General features: G+C 45.0%; 2 protein-coding genes across 2 annotated transcripts in view; one reads left to right on the top strand and one right to left on the bottom strand.

Moving 5' to 3' along the window:
• Nucleotides 1-3,291: 3,291 nt before the first annotated feature.
• On the top strand, nt 3,292-18,661 carry btbd7 (BTB (POZ) domain containing 7; the record flags this gene model as incomplete). The annotated part of the gene is made up of 3 exons (XM_080512674.1): nt 3,292-3,566; nt 13,973-14,200; nt 17,493-18,661. The coding sequence occupies exons 2-3, from the start codon at nt 14,119-14,121 to the stop codon at nt 18,659-18,661; spliced, it is 1,251 nt and encodes a 416-aa protein (XP_080368800.1). The 5' UTR covers nt 3,292-3,566; nt 13,973-14,118.
• Nucleotides 18,662-20,728: 2,067 nt separating this feature from the next.
• The window catches only part of LOC308142325 (putative E3 ubiquitin-protein ligase UBR7), a gene marked incomplete at its 3' end in the record, with an annotated part of 2,442 nt that continues 2,114 nt past the window's right edge, over nt 20,729-21,056 (bottom strand). Inside the window, exon 5 of the mRNA XM_080512673.1 lies at nt 20,729-20,821. Coding sequence (XP_080368799.1) covers nt 20,729-20,821 — 93 coding nt within the window. The remainder of the gene's footprint in view (nt 20,822-21,056) is intronic.

The following is a 21,056-nucleotide window of genomic DNA, read 5'->3' as shown; positions in this document are numbered from 1 at the left end:
ATTAGTCAAAAATAAATGAAAGCCTTAATTTTTGATTGGGTCATCTCATGTTTGGCCAATGAAAACCTTGTTTTTTGTCATCTCTGTGGAGTGTTTATTTATATATTTGTATATGTATATTTATTTTCATTATATTTTGAATGTGTGTTTGTGTACACAGTGTTCTATACGTCAATCTTTGGTCGGACAAGATTTCATATCAGATCTCGTGACACCACTGATGACTTATATGAGATAAACCACGATTAATGTAGAATAACACCAAGAAAAGCTCAGAATCCAAGTCCGCTTCAATTTCTGCTTTGTTTCTTACTATGTAGAATTGATTCATTCATACATTTACTAACGTGCCACACCACGTGTCTGTCTTTGTTAAAGAGCATAACTCAAAGTGTTTTTCATGAGTGAAAACTCGTGGAGTTATGATCATTGTAGTTGGACAAGACAAGCGCATCCTCAGCAGAAATAAGCACTAGTGAGCGCGGAAGACCCATCTAAGATGGCTGCTGCAGCACGTCTTAGGCGTGGTGACGTCACATACGCAGCGCTCTATGGGAGCTGACAAGTGCTTGTAGTACAAAGAAAAAATATATATAGTTTCATTTTAAATATGGTGGCTGCGGCTTATGTTAATTAAAAAAAATAGCTTACACTCTATTGTCTGTGTCCCATGTTGACGTCATCGACAACGTCAACATTTTTTCACAATTACACACTTAAATCACACAATAATTTTTCGGAAAAATTCAAATAAAATTGTTTTCAGCAAACTTGCACCCTGTTCCTATCCTGTCCATTCCTACATGAACCCAGGTTCCTCTGTGTCAATTTTCTCGTGGATTCACTGCAGCTTTTTTCTGCCCCACAATCACGCACTAAAATCACATCTCATTTAAATATTGCTGTCAAGGCAGATTTAATAATAATAATTTAAAAAAAAATCCCTAAAAAAATAACTAATTGTTTTCAACAAACTGCATGACATTTTGTTCTACGTGCCCCCAGGTTCCTCTGGGTCAGTTTTCAAATGGATTCACTGGAGCTTTTTTCATGGTTACACGCTTAAATTACAATCATTGTACAGGCTGATTAAAAATAATAATAATATTTTTTTTTAAATCCCACAGGTGATCGTCACTCATCTCTCTCTTTCTCTATCTCATTCTTTCCTTTGATTTTTTTCTTTTTTTTGGGGGGGGGGGGGGGGGGGGGGGTTTAAACGCCTGCCCATACTTAAATAAATATGCAATTACTTACAACATGTAATTGTGGGTTGTTTTTTACGCGTCCTGTGAAATATTCTATGTGTAATGACTCCAACTCACCGCTTGAGAGGGCTCACGAACATGATAAAGCACAACCTGCTCACTGCAGGGACTCAGGTCAAACCAACTTTAATCCAGGAAAAAAAACCTCCAATTCACTCCAGAATCAATTCATCTTTTTCAACAATTCAAGAATATTTTTGAAAATATTCTGTGAAAGGCTGTGCGATGATCTGTTAAATGTTTCAGGCCCACAGGATCACAAACACAATGGTAAGTTTCAAAAAAAAAAAAAATGTAATTAATGTCATGATAGTCTTTGTTTTCGACATTCTAGCCATTTTATTTCCACCAAGGTAGTGTATTCCTTTCATTTCTCCGCTCTAATGGGTCTGGGATGTCAGTTCTCTGGATTACTTTTATCACACTGTGTGAAGCACTGTGTTTTGAGGTTGTGTGTACAAAAAAAAAAAAAGTTCTTCAGTGTGAGTCACTGTTGTTTCTGATTGATTTGGTGAGGATCAAACAGTTGGAGGAACAATAGAAGATGTAACACAACACCAAGAGCCAATAAGCCGAGACGTCAGTAATGCGACATTAAAGGCATCGGCACCAAAAATCACATCTTCTTTAGATTTTATCACATGAACTACAAAGTCAAGTCTTTATTTTATGCAACATAAATTCAAGGAAACAATAGAAGCCACAAATTAAAGGCATGATTCTTCAAAAGACATGATTTAAAACAGCACACGGTTGAAACTGCCTGGGTTTGGTAAACTGTAATACAATAAATGCTGACATTTTGGAAACATTTGGAGTTGTTGTGATCTTATTTTGTTTATTTGTTCCATTACACCAACAATTTTTTAGGATATTGTGACTGGGAAGAGAAATGTGGGGGGAAAAAGGCATTTCCCCAGGGAATTAATGACATATGATTAGATTAGTTTTAAAGGTGACCTGTGACCCTGTGTTAAATAAACATATTGTATTGATAACCTAATGCTCTGTAAATCGAATTCAACCAAATCAGGGAATTAAAATTGAGTTTAAAAAAAACTTTCTAAGAGGGAGAAACATGTCTTTTTATTGAAACTGAAACTACGGGTAGTTTCACACATTTAAAACTTTAAAACATGCCTTTTAATTTAGATGTGTGTGAAAGAAAGAAAAAAATATTACATGTCTGAAATGAGAAAAAAAAAAAGGTATGAATGCCTTCTTCCACTAAAATGTCTTTCTCTTGAAAGCTATTATCTCTGGGGAAAGAAATACTAATAAAACTAGTGATCAGGGTTTGTTGGGTTTTTCTCCTGTCTGTTAAAAGCGCCAAGAAATAACTGTGTTGTATTTGGTACTATATAAATAAAGTTGAATTGAATTGAATTGAATCAGGGATAAAACTGAGAAATTAGATTAAAAGACACATTTTCATAACGGAAATATGCCTTTGACTTTCGATGGATTTTAAATTGTGTGAAATCTGGATGAATCTTTCAAGCAGATTTTCCTTCTAATAAAAGAAAAGGGCGAATTTCTTTCTCTTAAATCCCTGGGAAGAAATATTATTAAAACTAATTATAAATTGTTAAAAACACACTTTTCAATCTGTGAAAAAATACACTTTTAAACATTGAGTGGAGCATCGGCATCAGATTATATATAAAAATGTAGACACTTCAAACTAAAAGCACCTCCCGTAGCAGGAGAAACGTTACGATAATTTAAGATATCCCAGAGCTACTATAAGTGTTTAAAAATGTCCCAAAAACAAAATTTTACTAAACGTGAAGGGATGAGGCATTCAAAAACAGCTCTGCGTGAATATATTGTTAACAGTAAAAACCAAGTCCGCGAGAGCACGCTTTTATTTTGACAGCGCGTGTTCCGGAAGTGAGCTGCCTGTGTGCAGCTTGCAGCGCAGCGCTGGGATAGGCCACAACAACCACCCAACAAGGCGTTATGGGGAAACACCGAACCGAGCCTAGAACCAAACCCGCCTCGCTTTTAGTTCATACTCGAGTTTAAAAGCTGGGAAATAAAAAGTACCCCCGGGGAAAAGTCGACGCGAGTGTGAATTCCCTGCGTTATTTTTTTTTTTTTTGGAGTGGGGGGGGGAACCGGATGGTGGACGTTGACGTCGAGCCGTGCGTAATGAGCAGAGTTGGAAAAAGAAGGTGTTGAGCTGCAGTTTTTTTTTTCTTCTTCTTCTTCTCCCTTCTGCCACAGACAAGTTGGTTCGGAGTACAGCTCAAACTACGAGGGGGGAATAATGCCCATGAAGCCCCTCGCTTCCAGGTGAGTGTGTGTGTGTGTGCGTGTGTTTTTTTAGGAGCCGCTGGCTTTTTCAACAGTTGAATCCTGGAAGTGTTAATAAAAAATAAAAAAATGTGTCGTTTGGGGAAAGTGGAAGCGACGCGGTGGAGGTAGCTAGCCTCTCTGGATATGCTACTAATTACAGGGCTGTGCTCGATACGACTCCCCCCTCCTCTTCGAGCCTGGCCGCTGCGATTTGGACTTTACGCCGCGGTTTTGAAATGTATAATCCGGGGGACACACACACGATCGGCTGGATTTCCGTCGCTTTGCGGTGACTTGAGTGAGGCATCTCGGTAGCCGGAGAGCAACAATAGCTCGGCGATAACGACGGTGGCTAACAAAGCCGTCGCCGGTGATTGATTCCCGGGTGACACACGGGAGGGGGGGAGAAGCCTCGGGGGGGGGGGATGAGGGGGGGATCGGAGAGGTCAGATCGATGGAAAAGTTCAGGACAGGTGTGGATCGTCACTTTGCCGATCGACCGACGTGTTGCTGGGGATCTGCCCCGGTGTGGAGACAGTTGTTGATGGGCTGTGCTATGGCAACAATACAGACTTGTCACTGCAATCGGTGCCATCCACACACACACACGTCACGTCAATCTGGACGCTTCCCGGTGCAGGGTACCTCGTTTTAAGATTGTTTGACACGTCTGACATTGCCGTGTGCGTGTATGCCGAGGAGCCATACGCGGGCTGTTGGTAATCCTGAGGTAATCTCACTCAAACTGTGTGTGGACTCAGCATTCCCGTCACCCCGTCCTCCTCGGAGCAGCAGACTTCGAGACCATCCCGTCCTGTCATTACCAACAAGGTGTGTATTCACACACGCTCCTCCACTGTCTCATTTTCACCACGTTAAGTATTTGTGTGGGTGCTCCTTGGCCTGGCAAATGACATGCAATTATCTGAGTTGCAATGCTCACAAGTTCACTGCTAGCTAAAAAACAAACAAAAAGGAGTGAAGGAGGGGAGCTGGACTTTGGCCTGGCTGCTGATTGGTTGACTGGAGAGCTGATCAAGGAACATAGGTCTTTTGCTTTATCCTCACGTGCACATGCTGTTCCCCTGTTACAGCTGGGTGAAAGACACGCTTCTATTTGTGACCAGTTTTTCGAAAGAAACTCAACGTGCACCGTGAAAGCTGGCAGGAACGGAGAGGAAGCCTGGGGAGACCATGCAAACTCCAAATGGGGAAACCTCCCAGATGTGCGGTGGCAAGTGCAGCAGATGCCTGTAAGCAGTCTTCGCCTTACTAGGGAATGATTAAACCGATCCGTAATGGAAAAATTGCCGGCTTGCAGACGAAGGCGACGCATCATCTTCATTCAACCCGGTGTGTTAACCACAACGTGAACCCTGATGAAACAGTATCCAGGATGTTAATGGGTGTTTTTGTGTGTTTGGAGCCGAGCGTAATGAGCTGACAACACAGTTGGTAAAATGTCAAACACGCGGCACCGCACTTCATATTGTTGGTTGACACAGGCTAATCCAGAGACTGCTCACCATGAGTCATCAACTGTGGGCACTTTTGTTCCCTCCACGCGTTTTTTTTTTTTTTTTTGTTTATTTTTTTTTTTGTGTGTGTGTCGTCTGTTTTCCAGCCTGTTCCGATCCCTCTCCCTGCAGCGTCTTGTGATCACCTGATGTTTATGATACACCGGTTTATCTGATCGGTCAAACGCTGCAGAGGTAAACACGCCACCCTGCCTTCGAACGTCTCCCTCGTCGGCAGTTTCTGAGGGATTGATGCTGGTTCCCATCGCACCTGCGGTCTGTTTCTGTTCCTGGTGCTGGTCCGGGCCGAGCGGTGGCCACTTTAGCTCTGTGGAGGTCACTCCGTGCTGGAAAGTTCTGGTTTCTGCCCACCGCAGCATTCCTCTTTATGACCCCTTTTTAGAGCACCTCCGATTGTATCGCATATCCAGAGTCAAACAGTCTGTAATTACCGACTGAAAGCCAACCTTCATCACAGGTCATTCAACAGATTTTGTGACAGCGAAGCCCTTTTTTCTTCTTCTTTTTCTTTTTATTGTATGCATGTCGCGAAAAGTAAACTGTCTGTTTCTTCTCTTGGTCACTTTGACGAAACTCCACACCAAAGCAGCACTAGACTAATAAAAGTCCCCATTTGGAACCAATAAATTGAAGAGCTGTGTCTATGACAGCTCGGAGACATAATGAGCGCCGTGGAGGAGCTGCTGTGTAATTGCAGACGCCAATGTGTGTTTGAGGAAAGTATTTCAGTGTTTTTGTGGCTGTTGGTGTCGTTTGATGCGGGCCTGCCTTTCTCTGGCTGATTGCTCTCCTTCAGGAGATTAGGGCCTGTGCCATGAGCCCGACAATGATGTCGGATCAAGATGTGAGCACAATTTAAAATTCGCCGGGTTCACAGCGGGACCAGGGGAGTTCAGTCGGTGCACAGCAGCGCGTGTCGTTTTTTCTCGAAATGATCAACTTATTGTGTACATACCAGACGGCAGAGAAATGGAAGCGTCTTAATCATCTCCAGCGCCGCCTCAGCAGTTCCTTCACCATCACTTTCTATCGTCAAGCCGTCCCAGCTGCTGGTCGGATGTTTCTGACAGCTGAGCTCTGTCTTGGCTGAAGTGCAGTTTTAATTAGGGCGACATGCCTTCATGCTGCCTTGTTTGACAAACACTTGTTTTTCTGGTGCCGACGAGTTGCGATGGAAGTTTAGACGCTTAACCAACAAGTTGCATCAGTCAAGGAAGCGTTAATGCGGCTTGTTGCCGGAGCTTCTCCGAACCTCTTACTTTTGTCCGACAAAGACGGTTGTAGAGCTGCTAACTGAGCAATTTTAGCTGTCAGCGAGCTCATAGAGCATCTTCCTCACACTGACGTCGAGATTGCGGAGGCTCCTACTCCTACTGCCATACAGCTAATCTTCTGCACACCAATATCAAGTTTATAGATCATGTTTCTCCCACGGACATCCAGATAATAGAAGATCTTACTCTTACCAACATCCAGGTTATAGAGCATCTTCCTCACACTAACATCCTGATAATAGAGCATCTTCCTCCCACTGACATCCTGATAATAGAGCATCTTCCTCACACTGACATCCAGGTTATAGAGCATCTTCCTAACACTAACATCCAGGTTATAGAGCATCTTCCTCACACTGACATCCAGGTTATAGAGCATCTTCCTCACACTAACATCCTGATAATAGAGCATCTTCCTCCCACTAACACCCAGGTTATAGATCATCTTCCTCCCACTAACATCCAGGTTATAGAGCATCTTCCTCACACTAACATCCTGATAATAGAGCATCTTCCTCCCACTAACATCCAGGTTATAGATCATCTTCCTCCCACTAACATCCAGGTTATAGAGCATCTTCCTCACACTAACATCCTGATAATAGAGCATCTTCCTCACACTAACATCCAGGTTATAGAGCATCTTCCTCACACTAACATCCTGATAATAGAGCATCTTCCTCACACTAACATCCAGGTTATAGAGCATCTTCCTCACACTAACATCCAGGTTATAGAGCATCTTCCTCCCACTAACATCCAGGTTATAGATCATCTTCCTCCCACTAACATTCTGATAATAGAACATCTTCCTCCCACTAACATCCAGATTATAGAGCATCTTCCTCCCACTAACATCCTGATAATAGAACATCTTCCTCCCACTAACATCCTGATAATAGAACATCTTCCTCCCACTAACATCCAGATTATAGAGCATCTTCCTCCCACTAACATCCAGATTATAGAGCATCTTCCTCCCACTAACATCCAGATTATAGAGCATCTTCCTCCCACTAACATCCTGATAATAGAGCATCTTCCTCCCACTAACATCCTGATAATAGATCATCTTCCTTCCACTAACATCCTGATAATAGAGCATCTTCCTCACACTAACATCCTGATAATAGATAATCTTCCTCCCACTAACATCCAGATTATAGAGCATCTTCCTCCCACTAACATCCAGATTATAGAGCATCTTCCTCACACTAACATCCTGATAATAGAGCATCTTCCTCCCACTAACATCCAGGTTATAGAGCATCTTCCTCCCACTAACATCCAGGTTATAGATCATCTTCCTCCCACTCACATCCAGGTTATAGATCATCTTCCTCCCACTAATATCCTGATAATAGATCATCTTCCTCACACTAACATCCAGATTATAGAGCGTCTTCCGCCCACTAACATCCAGATTATAGAGCATCTTCCTCCCACTAACATCCTGATAATAGAGCATCTTCCTCCCACTGACATCCAGATTATAGAGCATCTTCCTCCCACTAACATCCTGATTATAGAGCATCTTCCTCCCACTAACATCCAGATTATAGAGCATCTTCCTCACACTAACATCCTGATAATAGAGCATCTTCCTCCCACTAACATCCAGGTTATAGATCGTCTTCCTCACACTAACATCCTGATAATAGAGCATCTTCCTCCCACTGACATCCAGGTTATAGAGCATCTTCCTCACACTAACATCCTGATAATAGAGCATCTTCCTCCCACTAACATCCAGGTTATAGATCATCTTCCTCACACTAACATCCTGATAATAGAGCATCTTCCTCCCACTGACATCCAGGTTATAGAGCATCTTCCTCACACTAACATCCTGATAATAGAGCATCTTCCTCCCACTGACGTCCAGGTTATAGAGTATCTTCCTCACACTGACATCCAGGTTATAGAGCATCTTCCTCACACTGACATCCAGGTTATAGAGCATCTTCCTCACACTGACATCCAGGTTATAGAGCATCTTCCTCACACTGACATCCAGGTTATAGAGCATCTTCCTCACACTAACATCCTGATAATGGAGCATCTTCCTCCCACTGACATCCTGATAATAGAGCATCTTCCTCCCACTGACATCCTGATAATAGAGCATCTTCCTCCCACTGACATCCAGGTTATAGAGCATCTTCCTCCCACTAACATCCAGGTTATAGAGCACCTTCCTCCCACTAACATCCAGGTTATAGAGCATCTTCCTCCCACTGCCTGGTGTAATGAACGTACAGATAAACCGGTCATTAAACTGACCCACACAGAGTCGACACCTCAGCTAATGTGTGACAGCAATATTACAATAACACAACAACTTTGTGCTCAATATAAAAGACAAATCAGAATTGAGTGGGAAAATGAAGTAAAAAATTTTTAGCAGCTACTTAGTTTTATATTAAAAAATCAGCAGGCAAACAACACTTTCATCCTAAAATAACCAGGTCGTTTCAGATTTATTTCTATTTTCATGGCAGGGGAATTGCCAAAGAAATGTACAGTGACTAGGCTCTTTTGGCCATTTTTCAAGATAAACACAGTCTGTTTATGATGATACCGAGAAGCTTATGTTACACATGTGACACACTGACGAATCTTGTGATTGGACAGTTGTATTTAAAAGTCCTGAGTGGGGTATTTTGGGCACGAAGCTTTATTTCACATCTTCACAGAAGCTTTTAGGTTTTCAAATCTAGTAAACCATGTGAAAGTTTTTGATTCATAGAAGTCTGCAGGACAAATGTCTGGGGCACGAGGGTAGGAATTGAAGGGTTAAACAATATGAAACTCGCAGGAGTAATGGGAGTACACTTTTCACCTGGAAGTGTTTGGGTTTCGCGGCAGGGCTTTGGTGAACAGGTTAAAACCAGCAAGAGGTTGAACTGAAATCACCTGAAATTGGGGGGATTGTAGAAAGCAGCGAGGCTCCGCCACCGGCCGTCATGAGGAAATCCACATGAATGATTGATAAAGTGCCCCGGCTGCAATTTGAATAATACATCGGTCCTGCTCTTGTGCCACCTATTTTTTTTTTTTTTTTTTTGGTGTGGTGATGTTGAGCGGGAGGCCGGGCTCAGGTCTTACAAACCTCTGCAAGTGGCAGATTTAAATAAAACAAAAAAGAGCCACATGGCTGAGGTGAGGTAGGCGGTTTGATTGTGTGTGTGTGTGTGTGTGTGTGTGTGTGTGTGTGTGTGTGTGTGTGTGTGTGTGTGTGTGTGTGTGTGTGTGTGTGTGTGTGTGTGTGTGTGTGTGTGTGTGTGTGTGTGTGTGTGTGTGTGTGTGTGTGTGTGTGTGTGTGTGTGTGTGTGTGTGTGTGTGTGTGTGTGTGTGTGTGTGTGTGTGTGTGTGTGTGTGTGTGTGTGTGAGCGAGCAGAGAGATAGGTGGGGGGCAGGGAGTGTCTGCTGTCACCTCTCATTAGGGACGCATAGTCCAGCTCGGCCAGCGTCTACCCCCCCCTCCATCCCTCCTCCTCCTCCTCTTTCCTCCCTCCGTCTGTGGCACTGCCCGAGCCCAGCGGAGCAGCACACCGTTTCAGTCTTAACTGCAGAGAAGTGTCCTAATGGCCGGCCATCAGAGAGATTATGGCCGAGATGCCTCCTATTGAACAGTGCGAGTCGGGTCTCAGGGAAATAGCTGTCCTAAATTATGCTTTTAGAATCCTGCATTGCAGCTGAAGTTAAATTTGGTTCGCGCTTTTCCACGGAGTCAAAGCCGCCTGGCTTTGGAAGTCAGCGTGTCGTTCAATGAATGTTTTGGGTTGCTTTTTCTCTCTCTTTTTTTTTTAATTTTCCCTCTGCTGTACTCCTTTGAGGACCCCCCAAACACCCCACCACCACCACCACCACCACTGCTGCCTTTTGTATACACAACAGTATATATCTCAAGGGCTTTTCTCTCTCTCTCTCTCTATCTCCATCATATTCGAATTCAATTTCTAATTTTGTCCAAATGAATTCCCTGTGAAGATGGGGGGGGCCTATTTAAAGCCGCCTAATGAAATAAAGATCAACCAATATTTTTATTGGAGTGCTCCAGCGCCACTACTTGGTGACTGTTTGTCTGTGTGGAGTAAGAGGCTGTGGTTTTCCATTGAACCCTTGGGAGGCTGCGGAGTGCTGCTCTACAGGGGCAGACACAATGATTTATTAGTATGGTAGGCAAGGAGGAGAGAAAAAACTAGCAGGCTGAGATAAAACAGATCTACCATCAACACTCCAGTTCTCAGTCTGGCCGTGCAGAAAAAAGAAAAAAAAAAGAAAAATACACGTGTATGTATACATTGGGACTATTTTTATGTCGGCTGCTTAAAAGGTAAATAAAGTGGTAAATATGTATAAATATCATGCGAGATGGTAAGACCGTGAGGCCATGGAAAATCAAGAAGCCGCCCCCTTTTTGCTTTTAAAAATAGACACGAATCTGTCATAACATGATGACTGTGCTTAATATTGTATAGTTCCCTCTCTTTCTTTCTTCTTTTTTTTTTTTTTCCTCCTGCCAGTAGTGGACTCCATAAGCCACCTGATGTGCTTGTCTGACACTGAGGATTATGGCAGCGGGTCCATTTGTGTCCGGTTTAATGTTGAAGGGAGTCGTTTTCTTCCTCGTTTATTTATTTATTCATTTATTTCCCAACCAAATCTGGGGTAAAACATGCAGCAAGTGACACAGCAGGCAGCTTTTCTGACCCCCCACTCTGTGACTTGGACTTTTGCCCACCGTGATCCACTCAAGGAGGGAAAAAGCAACCCCTCACAGAGACTCTGGTAATGGTTACGGGAAAAAGTTAATCTATAATATCTTGCGGGTGATCCTTGTATCCGAGCTTTCTGTTGCTTCCCACTGACGACGTAAACAACAGAGCACTGTGTTGAGATTGACGTGATCACAGATTCAACAGTTTAATCTTTTCAAAGTGATGAATTGTTTCACCCTTTAAACCTTTAAAATGGTAGAAGATGATGCAAAGTATTGGTCACTTCAATCTTGTGGAGTCTCAACGTCCTGTTATTATAATGATGGTCCACAAGTCAAGAGATATTAAGTATGAGTTGATCATGTATTGATTTCCACATAAATATTCATGAAGCTGGAATCTGAGAGTTTTGGCTTTTAAAAGAATAAAACTTGAGACCTATATTGATTATCAATGTTAATGCTGGTATATTTATAGACTTGATAAACTCTCTGGAGGCTGTGGGCATTTTTTATAGCTGAAATTTCACTCTGTGGGAAAAACACAAGTAACAATACAATGACTATTTTTTTTTTTTTTTTCCCCCAGTAAGTCGGGACACAGAGTAACTGAAGCGGCCAAGTAGAGTGCAGCCTTGTTTTATTTTATGATTTCACTCATGGAGAAAATTGACTCAAAAAAAAAAAAAAAGTGTTGAGTTGATCTATAGATCCGTCCATCAATCTTCTCTTTCCAGACTGGGGTCAGGGGCGCTGAGCCAACAGCTCCTGCAGACTGTGTCCGATTGTGGAACTTTATGAGCCGCCACACTCTAGGACACGGATTTCTCAAACTTAGGGCGAGAGTCTTAAGTGAGAATCCCGACGATATCCCCCGCTGGGATTCTTCAAGAATATTTTTTGGATGTGGTGCCGGTGTCGCGTTGATCGGCGTGGAAATTTCTAATGAGTGCAGATTGAGAAGCGCAGCGTGACGGCAGTCTTTAGGTTTCTCACACCGTCACAAGATTATCTCAGGATATTTGTGGTTACACAGTTTGATCCACCCGATTTGAAGTTACTCTCCCAGATTCACACAGGAAAAATGTAGGACCCAGTTTAAGTTGTTGATGTTCATCCCTCTTACTCTGTCAATACCTTTTCTGAAGGAAATTCATCATTACACTCGTACAAACATGCATTTCCAGCATTCAAATTCCGCAGAACGTCCCCAAGGTTTGTTGACACCTTGTCCTCACGGAAACTCCAGCAGATTCCTGAGACGTAGTGTCTTAGGATCCTGTTTGTACACTCCGGAAAAACGATTACCGATCATTTTCACAACATTTAAGACTGCTGTCATGGCTTGAATACGCTTTTCTTTGAGAAACTTTGGCTTTTTTCAGGCTGAATCGGTCAAATGTTGATCGTTTCGCTGGAGTTGCCGCAACACCGTTTGGATCGCCCAGGAACTCCTTGTGCGCAAGTTTCCGAAGACGACGTCGGTTAACGAAAGAAACACAGTTTGATGGCGACAAATTCCGGTTTATTTCTAAACATATCAACTTTGGTGTGATTGCTTTAGAGCAAACTGTGGGCTGGAAATTAGTGGAAATGTGTGGCGATTGTCTTGTTTTCATGTGTTGGTTTATTCCATGTGCAGAAGTGATACATTTTAGAGTAACTTTAAACAATCGTTTAAAAAAAAAGATCTTAATATGGCCTTGAATAGCAATAATAAAATGGAATTTTACCAAATAAAAAGGGTTCTATTTGGCTTCTCTCAGTGTACGACAAGTCTTAGAATCACCGTTAACCTGCATGTCTTTGGATTGTGAGTCGAAGCTGCAGCTGCCAAAAAAAACAACTTCTGTGCTGTGATGCAACACCGATTCCTAAGTTAAAATTTTCCATCTCATTGATGTGAGAATAATTCGAATAAAAAAAATTACAAAAAAACCCGCTCTGCCTGTCTAATAACTCCCTGAAGCTCCACGGATCGTTTCTGCATCTCCCACATGACTGATGGCTCCCAGAAATATTGAACACGGAGCCTCTGCTGTCCATCACAGCCGCTGATGGAAGATGGATTTTTTTTTTTTTTTTTTTTTATTGTCTCGTGTTGTATATCGATTTCAATGTGACACTCTGGGCTGGAGTTTTTAAATTAACACTGCTGTTGAGGCTGAAATGAGTTTTCATTGAAGAGTGCGAGCGTGTTAACCTGAAACTAAAATTCATTAACGGGGAAAAGTTATACAATCGGGTCTCGCGTCTACTTGATATGGATGAGCGGTTTTCACTTTGAACCGCGCGTCCAAAATCGCCCGCCACCAGACTGTTTAACCTGGTGGAATGCACAGAAGCGGCCTGTTGCGCCGTGTTCCGAGGCTCTTCCTACATCTGCCTTCGATTTGCAGATGACTGCCAGGCGGCTTCCTGAGGGGAGGAAGAGGAAGTCTCTGTTAACCAAAGTCGCTGTCGGAAGATTACAGATAGAAGCCCGAACACACAGTGTCCAGATGAAGAGCCTCCAACTAAAAAAAAAAAACGTCATCACTTTCTCAGCCTCACGGGCCTGTAGGACAGCTGCGACAGCCCGCCATTCATCACCACGCCGAAATCAATGTGGCTCAAACAGTGTGATGGATGGGGAATATACGTCCCCTCTGTTCGGGGTCCTTAACACTGAGCCCCCCCCCCTCGCTCATTTGTAATCTTTTACAGAGTGCTACTAGTCCAAATGCATTCTGTAATCTGCATAAGATGTTAAGTCAGCTACGTTTCAAGCCCGATAACTCGTAAATGTCTCACTCTGCGTGTGCTCTCTCTCTCTCTTTCTCTCTCTCTCTCTCTCTCTGTCACCTTTCATCCCGTCTCTCCCTCCAGGCATGGCAGCCGGGGCCTGCGGCGCTGAGACTCCTTCGCAGGGTCCTCGCCTGACCCGCGCCTGAGGATCCAGAGGACGACGCTGCCTGAGCAGAATGACTCAGCAAGAGGGGGGACCCCCGAATAGCAAGTGAAGAGACGCGAGGATGGGTGCCAATGGGTCCAGCTATCCACACTCGTGCTCCCCGCGCATCGGGGGAAGTGCCCAGCCGCAGCAGACTTTCATAGGTGGGTAACTTAACCGCGTTGCGCCCAATCGCACAGCCACCCCCCCCCCCCCGATCGATGGTTTTGCATTTTCACTTGACGTACCGTTCGGTATCTCTACCTCACATGAACCTTTAGTTGAACACATGACTTCCCCACACACAGTCGGTGTCGAAGCTGAAGTGTGCAGCCTCATTTATTATCCACCTCTGCTGCAAACAAATGCATTATATGGTTTCAAACACGGTCAAACTCGCACTTTAGACTACATTAACCTGCTTCCATGGCAACTAATGGCGCAGGAGGTGACTGTTTTTCTGCGTGAGTGCTCTTGAACTGTGTCGTTGACTTGTACTATGATACAGTTTCTTTCTCTCTTTTTTCTTTTAAAACAACCCATATAGAATTATGAACCAGTGTAAATTGTAGAAACGACGAGGGACTCTGATGTGACAGTTTTGGTCCCTGTGAGCACGTACAGGTTGCTGCTGCAGTCTGGGTCTTTCATGTGGAGATGTTTTATGCACTTCTGTTCCAGCTGATGTCTGCACTGTTGGAAAAACAAGAGAATAGCTGTCTCCGCACAGTATAAAGGCCAATTCATACTCCATAGGAACAAGAAGAAAGTTCGACACTCCAGGGTCTGGCCGAACTAAATTCCGTCATTTCCTTCGGCCAGTTTGTCATATTTTAATCGTATGTAGCTTGTAACCTCGCTGCAGTGCGAGCCCCGCAGCTCTTTCACGTGTCGGAGGAGGGGGGGTTTACGTGATGCACCTGAACGCATCCCTCAAAGCTCTCTGCTCCTGCAGTTAAAACCGGACCAACAAAACCTTAAAAAACGGAGCGTGCAGGGGCCTTAAGGCTACATGACAATATTTTAAATAAACATGCATCGATTTTGCATTTTCGTTTCAGAGAAGTTTTGTTGTTTTTGTAATAAAACCGCAAGAGAGAACAATACGCTATAAACACGCTGTTATGTGTGATTATAGTCCCAGGAGACTGTGGACTGGGAGTCATGACGCTTGAGGCCGCCGTTGTTGTTGTTGTCCATCTACGTGCTCATGTGTCACGTGCAGAACTGTTTACTATGGCCCAGTTCACACCAGCAGTAGCAGTGTTCCCAACAGAGACGGGGTCCAAGCACGTTTCAAAAAGTTCCACCTTGGGAGCCGTTGTCACAAAGTCACTGAGCACTGTTGTCATGTAAACGGGCTATCAAAACTCAAAAGTTTTCCGTTTTCCCTTGAAACAAAAGTTGTGAAAACAGGGGCCATAGTTGTGCGAGTTTATATGTCGACGATCTTTTCCAGAGCTTTTTCAATTGGCTGTGAGAGAGCAGGACAGTTTATGTTGAAATCGTTCACTGCTTGTTTACAGTGACAAAGTTTGAAAACCTGTCTGAAAAGGGCCGAATTTATTCAAATTGATCTTTCAGTCTCAAGAGGACTTTTTTCCTCTGCCCTTTATTTCAAAGTACCAGCATCGTTCCAGGAGCCAGACTCTCCCGAGTCGCTCCTGAGACCTTCTGGGTCCGCTCCGAGGTCTGTTGCTGCATGGCTGAGCTGGCCGGGCCCGCAGATGATTCACACTATTAGAATGATTACTATTTGGGTCACTCTGATGGATGCTGTGGGGGGGAGAGAGAGAGAGAGAGAGAGAGAGAGAGAGAGGATCTCCTTGGCAGGGCTTCCTCTGACGTACACTCAAGCCAAAGATAACTGCCATTTACAGTAATTGATTGGGTCTAAATATGTGAATGGGCAGAAGCTCACAGAGGGGAACAAAGTAGTACAAAGTTCTAATTGGTTCTGAGTCTGCGGTAGACTGGTTTGTACTCAAACAAACATAATGGAGGACGCCGTCTGCGCTTTCTGCTCTTGAACTGGATCCAGATGTCCCGCTAGCTGGGTCAGGGGAGCGTGTATTTAGTCTGGAAGAGCTGGACGCTGGCGTCGAGCCTCCAGAAATCTGGCCTGCCACGGCAAACTCGATCTTGGATTGGGAAATATGATTTTTCTTTCCAAAAATAAGTACATTTCAAAAAAAAAAAATTTAATCCATTGCTTTGCAGCAAATTTGCTTTTTGTACATCTTGGATATCTGTTTATTGAACTTTTATACATTTGTTACTCCCCTTGTAAAATACTTATGATTTTTTTCAGGCAATTTGAAAATGTCGTTCCCTTTAAAACCTTAATTTTGTATAAACGGAAACAGGAAGTCTTGATGTAATTGTTAAATTTATGAGATTTGTCAGCTTTGGTCTCTGTGACTGTAAAGTGATGGTTTTGATGTAACCCTGAAACACTCACAACAAAACTGCTGATGAGGTGATGATGATGATGATGATGTGCGGATGATGAAGGAATCTTTGTTTATATGACAGCTTTTCAAGTGAAAACGCAAAACTTGTGTTTTGGGGCTCTAGTTGCACAACAGTGCTCGGAGCCACTGAAAGCACTACTTTTTTTAAAAACTGCTCCCAAGGTGGAACTTCTACTTCCGTAGCAAAAGCTTGTTCTCTCCGCATTTGTATGGTTAAATTACATAGTAGCATAACATGAAAACTCCATAATTTTTGAAATATTGTAGTTCTTTTCCCAAAAAAAACCACAGAAACGATGCGTTTTAACTCAAGGCGCTGTCGCGTAAACAGATCCTATATGTGAATCTCTGTGAGGTCGACTTTCCCTCTCTGTTGCTCCGGCTCCTCCGTCATCCGTCGCGGTTTCAAACAAAGTAGCCAGCCAGTTGTCGTTTGTTACTTCCCACCTCGAGGATCTGAGAACGACACAAACCGCCGTCCCGATTAGTCAGACGGAGGCTATAAAGAGACATCGGCGCGCTCATTGCTTCCAGATTTCGCCACCCAGGCTGGAATTAAAAGAGTTGGCTGCGAAGAGGAACTGCGAAAAAGTCACGGCGAGGTCTGGAGGACGACGTGAACCTCCTGCTTAAAACTACATGTTACGCTGTGCAGAAAGTCGGGAGTGAAACCGATCCGGCTGCAGAAGAGCTGCATGAGGGCTTTGGCTCTATTAGCTGGCTGCAGAAAAGGTGTTTACAAGCTGTGATATCTGCTGAATGGGGGCTCCTTTGTCGGGTACCTCGACTTTAATACATGCTCCACGTACAGTTTTCTTTTTCTTTTTCACAGCAATACATAAATAACAGGAAAGTCCCCTTCAGTCATGTTCAGATTGAGTTTAAACATGATTTAATCATTTTTTTTTTTTATAACCTCAAACTGGATTTTATTTGAGGCTCACTTGCATGTTTTTGTTTTGTTTTTTCCTCTTAATTCCAGGGACGTCCTCGTACTCCCAGCAAGGCTATGGCTGGGAGTCGAAGCTGTACAGCCTGGAGCACAGCCATGAGCGGCCCGCCGACAGGAAGAAGAAGAGCCTCGGCCTGGCCACGCTCAAGCGGCGGTTCATCAAGCGGCGGAAATCCAGCCGCTCGGCGGATCACGCGCGGCAGATGCGGGAGCTCCTGTCCGGGTGGGACGTGCGCGACACCAACGCCCTGGTGGAGGAGTACGAGGGCACGGCGGCCCTGAAGGAGCTGAGCTTCCAGGCCAGCCTGGCGAGGGCGGAGGCCCCCAGCCTGCAGCGCGACCTGGCCGCCCTCTACCAACACAAGTACTGCACCGACGTGGACCTCATCTTCCAGGGGACGTGTTTCCCGGCCCACCGGGCCGTCCTGGCCGCCCGCTGCCCCTTCTTCAAGAGCCTGCTGTCCTCGTCCCCCGGCTACGGCGCCGAGGTCCTCATGGACATCGAGACGGCCGGCATCGACGTGCCCATGTTCTCCGCGCTGCTGCACTACCTGTACACGGGGGAGTTCGGCGTGGGCGGGGCCGAGGACGCCCGGCTGCAAAACGTGGACGTGCTGGTGCAGCTGAGCGAGGAGTTCGGCACGCCCAACTCCCTGGAGGCGGACATGAAGGGCCTGTTCGACTACATGTGCTACTACGACGCCCTGCTCAGCTTCTCCTCCGACACCGAGATGATCGAGAGCTGTAACGAGCGGGGGGCCGCCGCCGCCGCCGCGACGGCGGGCCCGGGGGTCGGCGGAGGCCCGGCCACCCCGGACGAGGACCTGAGGGCGCACAAGGCCATCCTGTCGGCGCGCTCGCCTTTCTTTAGGAACCTCCTGCAGAGGCGCATTCGCACGGGGGAGGAAATGACGGAGCGCACGCTCCAGACACCCACCCGCATCGTGCTGGACGAGTCCATCATCCCCCGGAAGTACGTGCAGGTCATCCTCCACTGCATGTACACGGACGCGGTGGAGCTCGGGCTGGTGCTGCGGGGCAGCCCGTCGGTAGGCAGCCTCGGGGAGGTGCAGGCCCTGGTGTCGGGGGGCCGCGGGGCCAGCACGCGCACCGAGGAGGCCATGGAGCTGTACCACATCGCTCTGTTCCTGGAGTTCAGCATGCTGGCTCAAGGTAGATCCACACCACACTGGAGATGAGTGAAAATGCTAAACTTTGGTTGCTTTTCAGTTGGGGGGGGGGGGGGTTGGTTCAGGTTAACATGCAGTGTTGTGTCGGCTTGATGTGTGCAATGCAAAACTCGGGTCATGAAAACGGTGTAAAAGCACAGTTGCATCATTGTTGAGACAATTATTAAATGTGTTATTTTGCGACCACATCACAATCACAGCCCCACTTTCAATTTGATTGCTTCCACTTCCTCTTTCTTTTCAGTCCGCCACACAATGCCTAATGCCTCTTCCACAAATGACCCAAAAAGCCCCCCCCCCCCCCCCCCCCCCCCCCCGAGTACCTGCTGTGATAATGAAGTTAAACAGCCACAATCATCAATTTGCAAGTCCACTCTGTCCTGAAAACTGTGCGTTTCAATGGCTTGAATAAGATGAGCAAGATTTTGTAATAACTACTTTATTCTCTTTGTGAATGGATGAAAGAAATCGAGTCTACTCCCCCACCCCCCTTCGAGCATTTATGTCATTTGCGTCTCTGTGTGAGACGTGATGTGTGCTGCAGGCGTGACGCTGCAGATCAGGCTGCAGTTAAACAGCTCCTCCGACTTGCCGTGACTGTTGGAACTGTGGCTGGCACCGGCAGATTGATAAAGGGCCGGAGGGCTCGTCTGTGTCTCCGGGGCCAGACGGCTCACCGTCTTGATGCACGCAGTCGCGTCGGGGGTTCCCGTCACCGCTTCATCACTGCCGTCATCCATGTTGACTCAGATCACACCATCTCTTGGACTCGCTGCTGCTTCAGACTGACCCCCACTAACATGCCGGAAATTCGATTCAGGCTTAATTATAGCGTAATAGCTCAGTTAAATATAACATAGCATTAACCCTGTTTTGACTAAATATACTACGATGCTTTTCTGAAATGGCTAAATGAAGCATATTGATTATTTCAGTTGGAATAATTAGTTACTGAAGTGGCTAAAGTTGTCATGATGATGACATCACATGGCTAATAGCATAATATTTTGCCCTGTAACTAATTATATCATGGTATAGTATAACGTGCTGTATTTGGCTACTGAATAAACTCTTAACAACCTCTGTGATTATGGTGAAAGGCCATGTACTCACTGTTGTTGATGTTTATAGCACATTGTTCTCTGGGCACATGTTTGTAGTTTCATTACAAAAACAAACGGCACTCCCTAATGTTCCGACAGGAAAGCTGCATTTTCAGTTTCCATGTCAACCGACATTGTTTACTGAACTGCGTAAATGTGAAACTCAACAGAAAGGGAAAACGGTGCGGTTTTTTTAAAAACTTGGAATCGTCGTCGTGTAAACGGGGCTTAAAACTGCTTCACCAACAAAACTGGGCAGAATAAATGTCATTAAGTCAAACACATGCTGGAATATCAGCAGGAGCGTCCGATTTTCAAAGAGATTTTGTTGTTTTCCCAGAACTTGCGTGACCTTCACATCCTTCCTGACACCCCAACCCCGATTAAAGTTGCGCACAGTCGTTTTTTTTTTTTAAATAACACCACCATCGTATCCCGTGACGGGTGTCATCTTCCGTCGAGCCGCCGCGATGCCATTTAATTTGCCAAATATTGAAACGGTGATACGAGACGCATTAAGCGATCGGAGCACGCAGTTCCACCGTTTCGTGCCGCCTCATGCAATTAAATCCAAATGATATTCAATTTGAGAACCCGAGTTGCAGCTTCACTTCGGCCGATCTTAAAGTGCTCTCGATGATACTTCATCGCACACGTCATTTCTCAGCGTCGAATATTTTGGAGTATGTTTCCAGCACAGTGATTGACTGGCTCACAGCGTGGAGTTAGTGGGTCAGCTTCAGTGTGACATCTATACATATATAAACAATAAATTCATTTGACGCATTTAAAATCATAGAACGTCGCTGGGTTTATTTCTGCTCTCTGGCTCCTTCCTTTTGCAGCTCGGTAAAGTTTTGGCCCATCGACCTTTCGAGGAGAGCTCTCCGTCATTCCTCCCTATTAATTTTGGAGATGTGCATCATTTTACGGCTTCCTCGCACTCAAATGCTAACCAGTATTAAAAGCCTTATTAATTTTTCAAGTGGCCGGTTTGGTGCGGTTCGAGAGTGCAGCACAGTTTCTCCGCCTCCAGGTCCACGCGCTCGTCTTCCACCGCGCCGACCTTTGGATTTGATTGAAAGGGATTGCGAAAGACCGGCCCGATCACAAGGAGGAGAAGAAATGTCTCCGTATTCTTCCATTTCGTACTGGTCGGCGACATTTGACCTTTGGGAAGGAGTTCTGGGCTTCTGCCGTCACATCGTTTCTATTTAAAGGCTTGAAAACGATGATACTCGCTGTGATTTATGAGGCTGTGGTGTTTCCAAGAGGGACGACTGATCGCCCAGCTTGTGAAG

Source organism: Blennius ocellaris, assembly GCF_963422515.1.
Source record: "Blennius ocellaris genome assembly, chromosome: 17".
Lineage (NCBI taxonomy): Eukaryota > Metazoa > Chordata > Actinopteri > Blenniiformes > Blenniidae > Blennius > Blennius ocellaris.
This window is presented reverse-complemented; position numbering and strand designations above follow the sequence as displayed.